Genomic DNA, 12,790 nt, shown 5'->3' on the forward strand with positions numbered 1-12,790 from the left:
CTCTCTCTCTCTCTCTCTCTCTCTCTCTCTCTCTCTCTCTCTCTCTCTCTCTCTCTCTCTCTCTCTCTCTCTCTCTCTCTACTGAGCTTCCCCGGTCTTACAACACGATGATAGCCTGCCAGAGCTTCCTATATTTGGTCCGAACCATCCAAAAAATGCTTTCGCACTAGAAACAAAGCGGACCATGCTTCAGTTTGATCCGGACCAAGACTAGCTCTTTTGGTCGGACCAAATTTCGGCCGTTTGGTTTGGACCACACAAGGTAGGTGTGCAAGCCGCCTATGATGGCAAAGGAACTTTGCTGCCGACTTCTTTAGGGCTTTACGTCGACCAAACTGTTCTCACTGTGTGTGAGAAGATTATAGGAGACATTTAATAATGCAGTTAAAGATATTTGACTTTTCTCTTAGATAGAAGCATTTCCATAAACTTTATGTCTGGCCATCAATGCGATTCTTAATTTCCAGTGTGGCCCTAAGTGAAGTTGAGTTTGACAATCCTGCTCTAAAAGTATCAATGCATTGCTGTCCTCACACTGATGCAGACGGACCAAAGCAAAGCAAAATAGTAATTAAAGTAGCCATAGGTAGGATTGGGAAGATCCAGGACTTATCCAAAAATTAAAGGCTCATTTAGTCTGGTACTGAGTGGAAAACATCTGACATTAAAGTCGCCCCAATTCACATTTCTTTCCAGCAGTTTCACTTCTTTTTAGCGTTTTCTTAAATTGAGGGACCTGAAAAAAGGAAGTAACTCACTGGTTTGCCATAATCCGTAGACATACTGATGTGCATTGGAAAGAGAAAAAAAAAAGGCCAATCTTATCACCCTAAAGAAACGCGTGAATCTGAACTGGAAGACTTAAAATCAGGTCAAATGACTAGACGGATGTTTCTGCTCTCATTACACACTCATGTCCAATGAGTATCCTGCGATGCCTCTAATTCTTTATTTACACATATTTCAGGCACTTGTGTGAGCATAATCTAGAGTCAAGCTGATCACTTATTCAAAGTGTTATGCTTAATTAACTTGCTGTGGGGTTTTTTGCATAATTTGCTGCAACACTTTGGGCAGTACAAGCGGATCAAAAAACCAATCCGATAATTAATTAATCCTCTGAGGTGGCTATCGGTGGTTTTGTGCACTGATCTCTTTTTTTTTTTATGTATAAAAGATATATAAAAGACAAGCAGACATCAAGAGAAGGGGCTATTTCTTCTTTTTGGCTGGTAGCATGTTAGACCCAGGTGACATTTCATTTCAACTTGAAAACCGAAGCGAAAGGAAGAAACATAAATTGGTACAAACATATTGCACAAGCTGGCTCCGGCTTCCTCTCCGTGCCGCGGCCACGTTATTAACAACATACAGGAATTTGTTTTCTCAATTTCGACTCAGCTTTAAGGAAATGGAAAGAGAGCGTGCAGAAGGAAACCGATTTGATCTCACGCAAGAGTACTCTCACACCACTGAACTGAAAAGCCATTGCCTGACACGGTGCGATGAGTGCGTTCCATTACATTTCCAAACACGTGTTCCCACCTGACATGAGCTGAGCGAAAGGTTCGGGGCACGTGGAAGGGATGGGCAGGGTGAGCTTGTTGACAGCGACTCCGTAGGCAACGGCGAGTCCATCAATCCCTTTGTAGGGCGCCTCTCCTGTTAGCAGCTCCCACAGCAGAACGCCATAGCTGGAGGGGAAAAACACAAGGCATCAAGGCATGAGACCGTATACTCCAGAATTAGACACAGGATATATCCTAGAACATGCGTCATGCTGTATTTTATAACACATACAGTAACGCGCTATCAGCATTTTTAGTATACTGTTGTATTATATTAAATAAGACCAGTGCAGTATCAATATACTCAACAAGAATTTTAATTTTACAATTGTTTTAATTTCTAGACTACTGCCATGTGTTTTTTTTCATACATCTGTAAGCTGTTAATGCAAACTTAAAGGTCCCATATCATGCTCATTTTCAGGTTCATACTTGTGTTTGGGTTTTCTACTAGAACATGTTTACATGCTTTAATATTTAAAAAACACATTATTTTGCTCATGTTGTCTGTCTGAATACATCTGTATTCGCCCTCTGTCTGAAACGCTCCGTTTTAGCGGCTGTCTCTTTAAGCCTCCCTCCTCCTCCTCTATATCTCTATACATACAGTAGAACATAGATATGAATTTCTGGCATGATATCAACATAACCTGCAAGGCAAAACTGCAAGAAATGTTTTGGCATTCTGGAGCCATTTAAGCCATTAGCCATCTGGACCGATCACATTAGACAGGAGGTAGGAGGAGGGGAATTAAAAATGAACCAATCCAGTCAAAATATGTCTTCTATTTTGTCACGATACGTGAAATGTGCCAAAACTGATGCCATATCGTTGTCTCTTGCCAACACATTTGCAGCATAGATACCAATAGATGGTATAAAATGTGTGTTATTCCAAAAGTAGAGTTGAAATACTGCATGTGATGGCGCTTTTAAAAGAAAAATCTGAACTGACATAAAAAGATAACACCTTGGGTCGTCTCCGGTGTTTAAATATTTCATGGGGATTTTTTTTTTTTCTTTCTACTTTGTACAGCAACACTAAACCTTTCTCATTCATTATCATTGCACTGACTGTACCGAACTAAGACACACTTGTGCAGTGGAATATTTTTGCTTGGTGAAACGCGCTTGCAAAGCAATGTGAACTCATGCAAACGCACGCACGCACGCACGCACGCACGCACGCACGCACGCACGCACGCACACAGAGGCCTTTAGAGCCCACACAATGGGAGCAGCCCTGTGTCCTAAGAAGATGAAGCGTGGCGCAGGACTTGGATCTCCCACACCGTCAATTAGCCCTTGCCCGGACCTGACTGAACGCAGTGTGGAGGCTCGCTAAGTGGAGAGGGCAGGCCGCAGCCTTTTTTTATTTAGTTCTTTAATTACAACTTCCACACACTATGACACTGTGTGCAGAAACGCTGCGCCGCTGCTCCCCGAGGCGGTAGCCATCTTCGCGTGGTGGCTTTCAGAGACGAGTGCCCGTGGACAGATGAGAAAGAATAGTAGAACAAAGATTACCCTTCATTTTCAGAGCAGAGCAGGGCCGCTCCTTGCTCATTTCACTGTGTTTTTCCAGACTGTGCTGTGATTGCTGTGAAAATGAGCTTGCGTGGGTTTGTTGTTGACAGACGGGGAGATAGAAACTGAGAGGATATGTGTGTGAGATAGCGAGATGACACTGAACCCATTAAAAGTAAAACAAAACAAACCAAAAAAAAAAAACTCTACACTCTTGCTTCTTAAAATGTACCGAAAAAAAAAAAAAAAAAAAAAGGCTTGCGCCATAGCGGAATTTTTTTTTGTTGTTCTCAAAGACGATTTCAAAAAAGGTTCTCTGGAACAGCATGCTCAAATGGTTTCACACGGACTCTGTGTGGGGCTGCAAAGAACCATTTAAGAATGGATTAAATGGTCCAAATCTACTGGATTAAAATTAAACCAGAGCATACGGGAGTAACTGCTATAACCACAACGCAGGAGAGCCATCAATGTGTATTATTGCTTTAATACATTATTTATCTTTTCCCTTATGGCTGAGCAAAATAAATAGCAGCCCTGCTTCCTACATTCCAAATGCAAATTCACATATGGCACTTAAACGCCACCATGAATCATGAATCCCCTCTTTACAAATCACACAGTCATTATTATAAAACCACAAACCATAATCAAGGGACTCTTCTCTTTCGGTGTAGATGTGGCCAAACACACAGATATGTACACACAGATATGTGTACACACACACACACACACACACACACACACACACACACACACACACACACACACACACACACACACACACACACACACACACACACACACACACACACACACACTCCCAGATAAAGGGCTGTGGTTAGGTCTGGTGTGTGGCCTCCTTCTCTGTCTATACTGGAGACAATGGGACAGTGTGCAGTATAGATGTCCCACAACAAAGCACAGAGCAGCTCTTTGAAGAGACGCCATCACATGGCTGCGGCCGTCTTTGCTTCAATCCATCACTCTGTGTCCCACCGTCACTTCTCTGCACTTTGACCCTTTCCCCCCTCTTTTTCGATCCTGTTTTCTGTCCACAGTCCACAGTTTATATGCTGACATTTTAATTCTCTTTAAAAGAGCTCATATTATGCTTTTTGGTTTTGGTATTCCCTTTATTATAGGTTTAAAAAGTGAAAAAGCTCCAACAGAAAACACTGTTCACAAACTGCTCCAAACAGCTCTATGGTAGTCCAGCCTTTACTTCCGGGACGAACGCGTGTCACTTTGCGTCACTTTGCAACACACGTTAGAATGCATGCCTAGCTGCTAGTGTGGCACGCCCTCAAACCAAGGTAGTTAGAGCGGAGGCCCGAAGAGTTCAGATAGTTTTATCGCCATGTCCAGGAGATAGTGCAGAATTAAAACGTTACGTACGAAAGACTAATTTGTTAACATTTAAATAACTGACCACTCTGAAATGTCTTGCTCCAGTCTAGGTTGCGGAGCTTGTCGGGTTGTTCTGTCAGTGTTTGGGATCAGATTTGAGTTCCAACATGTGCGGCTGAAGCGGGTTTGTTTTGGATCACACTAGCTTGCTTGTCACGGCCCGCCCTACTCTGCTTCTGACTGGCTAGCAGTCCTTACCTAGCTACTGCGCATGTGCGACTCCCAACAAAGATGTTACAGCAGTGGGATGTCTCACTCTGTAGCTAAAACAGAGAGCTCAACACACAGGGTGAAAAGAGGAGCTGCAGCAATGTGCAGTACAACAAATATATGGTGTTTTTTTGTAGGGATAGACCGACTATCGGCCCTGGCTGATTATCGGGCCGTTTTTTTGGTAGTTTGCAGATCATCTGTATCAATGTTTCATTTGCCTGATAACCCATACAGTTAAAGTGCCCATATTATGCTCATTTCAGGTTCATAATTGTATTTAGAGGTTGTACCAGAATAAGTTTATATGGTTTAATTTTCAAAAAACACTATATTTTTGTTGTACTGCACATTGCTGCAGCTCCTCTTTTCACCCTGTGTGTTGAGCTCTCTGTTTCAGCTACAGAGTGAGACATCTCACTTCTGTACCATCTTTGTGGGGAGGCGCACATGAGCAGTAGCTAGGTAAGGATCACATCAGATAGCGCTTTGTTTCTCTAACTTCAGTCAGTACAAGGCAGGATTAGCCAGGGGACTTCTTCTAAACGAGGGCGCACTTCCAACTTTGCGTGGAATACCTGCAGAACAGGGACATGGAAGTAGTTCTTTTGTAGAATATGGTGAACTAGTGTGTGTTGTAGCAGTGTCTTGCCATTGAGAACGAGCTAGCATGCTACAGTTAGCCAACTCGTCTCGGCTACTGACGTAGAAAGCCCTGCAGATTTTGAACAGCTCACCCAGAGACTGAGGGCAGGACATCATCAGGACATTCAGAAACCCGTATCTCACTCAAAACAGCATGGATGGTTTTTTTCCCCAAGTTTGTATGCGTGTCGAAGCACCAGACACACAAAATAATGTTTTTTTTCATAATATGGGCACTTTAATGAATTAAAAAGTAGTCTACTTTGGCTCGACTCCTACTCTGTGTCTGTCCCTCTGTTTCACTCACCACTGAGACTGACTTCACGAGTTTGTAACATTCCAAAATCTTAATTTTGACTTAAAGATTTTCATTTTCACTGTAAATGCATATCAGTTCCAAATATTGGTTATCGGTTATCATTAACTACTAATAATCGGTATCGGCCTTGAAAAAAAACATTATCGGTCGATCCCTAGTTTTTGGAGAATAAAACCATGTAAACCTATACAGCCAAGATACTATTGATCACAAGTAAAAAAGCAATTACAAGAAACGATTAATCCATTAGTTGTTTAGTCTATAAAATGTCAGAAAATGGTCCCAAAGCCCAAAATGACTTGCTCAAATGTCTTGTTGAAATACTATAAAAGCACACCTGCACATATAATAAAGATACCGGACTGAGCTTCCGAAACGGGCACACAGAAGCACTCACCTCCAGACATCGCTGCCTTTGGAGAAGGTGGAGGACTTGATGACCTCGGGGGCCATCCAGGCGTAGGTGCCGGCCGTGCTCATCTTGGTGGTCTTGTGCCACTCTCTGGCCAGGCCGAAGTCCGTGATCTTCAACGTCAGACCCTCCATACATTCATTCTCTATGGGCTGAGCCAGAAGGACTGCAGGAAGGAAGGACAAGAAGGGAGGAAGAGAGGAAGGGAGGACTGTTAACATTTTAAACAGGTAAATATGTTGAGTGATTAAAAACGCAACGAAATTGAATTTTCTTTTTTTCTTTCAAAAGTCTGTTGTTACTTCATAAAGGCTGGGTACCGATACTAATACTGTGACTTCTAAACCGGTTCCTAAACGATACTTTTTTTCCCCATATACCAATTTTATAAAACAAAAAGGAATTACAACATCACACATTATGGCACAAATCTTTTTATGTATCCCCCAATGACGAATTCTACGTAATGACAACAACACGGTCGTTGCATGCACATGACTCAAGCCTTCCAGGATCACGCCAAGAAGGACAGGGAGGATTAAAAAAAAGCATGATGGACTCTTCTTCTCTCGATTTTCTATGCACGAAAGTTGTCAGACGACACCATTTTCTGAACACAGCCATAAGGAGAAATATAGAGAGCAATGTGTAGAGCGGATAGTCTTAATTAGCTTTGTAGCAACTCATTTGGCGATGGCTTGAATGTAACAGATGTTCACGATTATAAAAAAGTTACACACTAAAGCTTTAACAGCCAATCACAAACATTGTTAAATCTTGGTAGAAGCATGCTGCGTGCTTATTGGCTCATTTACCCTGATGAGATTTACTCCTTAGGTTTTGAAATTTGGGATTGAATGGCAAGATATTTGTCGATACTTTAGAGACAATTCGGTCGTTTTTCCCCAATGACAACCTTTTAGTTTTATTTCAATAATGTCACAATCCATATCAATGACACTTTATTTAATATTGTCCCTTTTCATGACAATAGTGTTGTCCCAATGGTCACAGTGACATTCATCTTTCCTATATCACACCTGCAGACAACCATAATGTCAACACTGATGTGCACTTAGTTACCAATCTGAATCACAATTGGGTCTCTGTCACATTAAATATAGTCTATATCGACATGACTCTCTGTCCAATCTGAGTTTTCTGTTGCATGACTAAAACAACTAATGAACGTACACACGTTCCACCAAAACAAGTTCCTTCCCGAGGCTATTTTGCAGAGGCACTGTCATAACGCCCAAGATGATTGTGATTGGTTTAAAGAAATGCCAATAAACCAGAGCATGTTTTTCTCCCATCCCGGAATGCTGTGTGGACTAGCCAGACCCTCATCATCAGCGCTGTGGAGGAAGGTCTGGCAAGGCCAAGACTACATTAAACAATATTGCAATTTCATTGATCTTTGACTTTCTCCATACCGCCCATATGGCGATACAGAGTTGGTGATTTGCAGGTTAAAACTGTGCCTAATCTGGCTGCAAAGTGAATGTTTGTAAGGGGATCCAGATTACATCAAAAGACGGTATTTCAATGTGTCGCAGGTCCTAATTTAGCATTTGAATATAGTCATTGAAATGCTGTGGAACTAGTGACCATATGTAACCTACATTCTAAAAAAGCTTTAACTTGTAACCAAGATGTCTTGACACCCTTTGACCTTACCCAAACCATGTTTACTGGGACTTTATGAAAGCCTAAATCTACTGAGAATGGAGGGTTTTTTTCTCCATAATTGACGAACCCTTCTTGATAGAGAGGGACACACCTAAGGCTGGGTATTGTTAAAAAAATGTACAACACCGGTACGGGCGTACTTTCCACTGGGGACAGGGCTACATGTCCCCCCCACACTTTTCAAAATCCAGTTTGTGTCCCCTTTTAAAGATACTTTTGTAAAAATCAAAATAACTTTAGAGATCTTCATTGTAAAGGGTTTAAACAATGTTTTCCATGCTTGTTCAATGAACCATAAAACAATTAATGAACATGCACCTGTTGAACGGTCAAAAAGATAATAACAGCTTGCAGGCAGTAGGCAATTAAGGCCAGAGTTATAAGAAAATGAGGAAAGTAAACAGACCTTTCTACTGACTCTGAAAAACACCAAAAGAAAGACGCCCAGGGTCCCTGCTCATCTGCGTGAACATGCCTTAGGCGTGGTGCAAGGAGGCATGAGGACAGCAGATGTGGCCAGGGCAAATACATTGCAATGTCCCTACTGTGAGACGCCTAACACAGCGCTACGGGTAGACGGGAAGCACAGCTGATCGTCCTCGCAGTGGAAGACCACGTGTAACAACACCTCCGTAGGATCGGTACATCTGAATATCACACCTGCAGGAACAGGTACAGGATGGCAACAACAACCGCAAGAACCGGCCAATCTGGTGCAGCACATGAGGAGGAGATGCACTTAATGCAGGTGGTGGCCATTCCTTATTGGCTCACTGACGCGGATACTCGATACTTCAGAGGCAATTTGGCCAGTGCCTAAAAAGTAATGAATTCGGTACCCGTCCCTAGTCACACCTTACAGCAGCAGCATGGCTTAATCAGATGTGGATGACCGATATTCAAGAATGGGTCTCTAAACATAGATGCAAACACAGAAGTCCAAAATGAGAAAAGTATACACTGTAAAATGTAATAACCTATAAGTAAACCCACTTTGGTGACCAGCCAGTGTTATGAAACCGCGCAGCGTTTGGGAGGCTTTGTTTCTATGAAAATAGAAACAAAGATATCACGCTGAGGATGTCGGTTGCTGCGGTGTGACTCGGTGTCACATGTCTCAGTATGATCGGCAGCCATGCCTCTCTTCCCCTTTGCTGGCAGGCTGGGCATCGCTAGGGGCAAGGCAGGCCATCAAACGCAGGGAGGAGAAGCAGCAAAGAATTTGACTTATTATAGGGAAGTAAGACTCCTGCTATTTGCAGTCACTTTCCGACTTTCTGGCCTCGGCACTGTTTTCCTTTTTTTTTTCCTACTGACTGTATTTCACTGAAAAATGTATTTTCTCCAGTCTCTTTTCTTTGACCACACAAATATGAAATGGATCTTCTTCTACACATGTGAACGACTCTCTCTCTCTCTTTGTTGTCTATGTCTTTGTCTCTCTCTCTCTCTCTCTGACATCCTGTGCTGTGCCCCGTAGCCCAGAGGCAGCGAGTTTGACGTCACAAAGGAATGCATCACAAGAGGTTGTGTTGTCTGCTGTGTGTGTGTGTGTGTGTGTGTGTGTGTGTGTGTGTGTGTGTGTGTGTGTGTGTGTGTGTGTGTGTGTGTGTGTGTATGTGTGTGTGATGAACGGGATGGGAGACATGGCTCTTTCATAATGTATTTGCACAACAATTTCGGGCCTCAGTTCTGCTGAAAGCACACAGGCAGACACCTTCCACGGCAACGGCGTCTGGGATTTAGTCCACTCTGTCTCTTAAGATGACGACAGGTGCAAAGACAGACAATCAATGGAGGCTTCGACTTCACATTCTTAACAGCCTCCCTTTATTCTAACGGGGGGGGACAAAGCACCTAACTATGTCCATCACAAACTTTCACATCGACTTCTGCCTGGAGAAGGCGGCACAAACAATGAAATAGCAAAAGTAGCCAACGGCCAAAACACAAACAACCTCTACAGTGAGAAAGAAAGTGCCCGCTCATTTAACCTTTTTTTTTTTTTTTTTGCAGCAAATCAATTTCTGTCCACTCTATGGCTGAGTCATTGTTTCTGTCAATCCCACAGACCCCTCAGGGAATGGGGTGCTGGTGTTGAAAGAGGGGGGAGCTGGTAATAATTGCAATAGGCCCTGATCCCGTACTCTACTCTACTGCCTGGCAGCAAGCGTCTGGTAAAAACAAGCCCTATTCCCACCCGGGCACTCGTTCGCTGTGCCGGTGACCCCACTTCCAGGAAGTGATGCCGGTATCGGCCAATTAGCCGGTGGAGGGGCTCTTCCTTAAAAAATAAAATAAAAATAAAAAAACACCTCCGGAGCTGATTTTTGTTGTTCGCGCTTGCTGTTCATTGTGCACAATAAGCAGAGCGCTATTTTAGGAAACTGAGGTTAAGAGGTGTCACGTGGCAGCAGACACTGACAGACACAGACGGGAGGGGTGGGGGGAGGGAGAGGGGGAGGGGGGTGCCGTGGTAGAGCGAGCAGAGGGGACAGAGGCGGAGAGAGGTGCTGAATGACGATCCTTATCATATGATTGAGAGAGACGGGGCACGGAGAACAGTGAATGCAGAATGATAGAAAATGGCGCGCACACACGGTCACACGCGCAACGCACTCATTCCGCAAACGGATGCACACACAGACACTTAACACAGGACACACTCACATTCTGTGTCTTTTATTTTTAGCAATGCATCCAGCTGCACGCAAGTAGCAAAGTATGAGAAATCTCACACACAAACTCGCGCACACACACACACTTGAAGGACACGCTTGCATGCACACATGAATACACACCACTGAACTACGACACAAACACACACAGAGGTGTAGGCTAAATGGGTGTGCTATGACAGCTGGACGATCAGCTGTGAAAAATCATAATGTATTACACTTTTAAATTAAAAATTTTTTATAGGCATATTTAGGGCCAACCCCAATACACCCCTTGCCACTACCATTCCATTTTGCGCGTTGACATGTAGGGGTAGTGGGATCCCGATTCTTGCAGGGATAGTGGCCCTCCAAACAGGTTTTTCAGATGCACACTCAAGTAAGTGTTATGAGAAGAAAAATATTTGCGACTCTGTGTGTGTGTGTGTGTGTGTGTGTGTGTGTGTGTGTGTGTGTGTGTGTGTGTGTGCGTGCGTGCCTGTTCGCCTGTCTCACTCTAGAAACGGCTGAGAAGTCAAAACAGCCAAAATCACCATAAACCTGGGTGTTTTATTTTGAAATCTTTTGGAGAACAGCCAGGCGCACTGACTGAAGGTTGCCAGGTTTGAGACCAAAATCCTAACCTGTGCTCACCTACCGTATCTGGCAACCTGCTCTATAACCTGGCTGATACTCTGTTAGTAGTATGTAGTATGTAGTATGTATTCTATCCATCATGTGATGTTAATACAGTTAACCACAGAGTCATGCTGGGAGAGGGGCAAAATAAAAGTCCCTGGCCCCAGGCCTATCTTACACCAGTGCATGTACTCACTCACTCACACACACACACACACACACACACACACATGCATTATGGGGGGGGGAAAAAAAATATTTCCGCGATATTTGCCGTGGCAATACTGTATCAATACATGGACTCCAAGTATTGATCTTTTATTATATGAATCGCATGAGAATTTAACCTTTTGGGTTAGAATAATAAAAAATGTAAAGTAAGATGAACATAGAGAAATGTATCCATTAAGATAAAGGGGACATAATTTGAAGTTGGAAAAAAATACAAATCGCAATAACATTGTATTGTGATAATAGCGTATCTTGGGGCCTGTGGTGATTCCCGCCACTATCATGCATGCACACATGGGTCCACGACACTCATCTGTGCATGCACACACACATGCAACTAAGCATAGAAACAAACAAAATGCAAATCCAAACACACACAAGTAACAAAAGCATTTCAGCAGTCTCAGCACAAACCCGCAGCACATTCTTCTTCCACTTCCTGAGTTAAGGCAGAGTGCATCGACAGTTCAGCGGTGCTCAGCCTCCCTCCTCTCGCCGCCACCACCATCGCACTGACGACGACTGCCGCATGAGTCAGCTGCTTACTGGACGGTATGTGGCAAGACGCTGTGTCCAAATCAGCCGCTGACCCACATAACATTAAGTCTGCTGCTGACATCTTCAAAACTGTACTGGAAAGTTGAAGAAGATTTAAGTAGTGCACCGAAGTCTGGACAGGATAACTCCAGTGTACTATGGAGGGAACCAGGAGGAAAAAAAAAAACACTCCACATATCCTTAATGGCCTCCATGCTGTATAAAGAGCTATAGAAACAGCACCAACATAAATAGCTTTCTGCAGCATATGTGCAAAGTCAAGATTTAGGGAAAGGGTTTGGACCTAATAAACTTGGATTTATATAAATTGTATTTTGCTCATACAAGGATTTTTTTTTTAATCTGCATCCTCTTTTGTCTCTCACCTGGCATCACATTTTGTGGACGTGTGTTGACAGAAGTGGCAAACGGAACAGGAAACACCCCCTCTCCTTCACAGGATAACGGCGAGTATCACGACTAGATCAGTCCTGCTCAGGCAGAACGTCTTCCTGACACAGGGGCGAAACCAACAATGTCACCGCAAAAAACCACAGTGACAGTTCGCCATGGCAACAGCACTCTGTTTGGCATTGTTTGCTGTTTAGAAACAAGAGTGCGTCAGTTGCAGTCATGACTCCTACCAGCAGCAGCAGCAGCAGCAGCCGGTGTTTGGTGCTGACTCAACTCAATCCAACAGTTGGCTTAGCGAGAATCCCAGTGGCAGGGATTTATGGTACATTCCAGAGGCTGCTGTTATGTTACACACGCTTACCTGTCTGACTAAAAACACAACCATGGCCATCCTGAGCGAACACGGACTATTCCCCATTGGCCACCTCCGTTCACGTGTCATCAAACGAGAGGCCTAGATCTATTTGGATTTCATAACAGCTGGGTAAAAATGCAGCAAAAATCTGTTCAACCTCTTAAAAATTAGACC

General features: G+C 43.4%; 1 protein-coding gene across 1 annotated transcript in view; it reads right to left on the reverse strand.

Annotated features, from left to right (window-relative positions):
• LOC114545451 (mitogen-activated protein kinase kinase kinase 11) overlaps nt 1-12,790 on the reverse strand; it is a 46,935-nt gene that overhangs the window by 16,145 nt on the left and 18,000 nt on the right. The window contains exons 2-3 of the mRNA XM_028563718.1: nt 6,077-6,257; nt 1,546-1,694 (exon numbers count right to left, since the gene is read on the reverse strand). Of these exons, the coding sequence (XP_028419519.1) occupies nt 1,546-1,694; nt 6,077-6,257 (330 nt within the window). The remainder of the gene's footprint in view (nt 1-1,545; nt 1,695-6,076; nt 6,258-12,790) is intronic.

This window comes from Perca flavescens, chromosome 19, assembly GCF_004354835.1.
Source record: "Perca flavescens isolate YP-PL-M2 chromosome 19, PFLA_1.0, whole genome shotgun sequence".
Classification (NCBI taxonomy): Eukaryota; Metazoa; Chordata; class Actinopteri; order Perciformes; family Percidae; genus Perca; species Perca flavescens.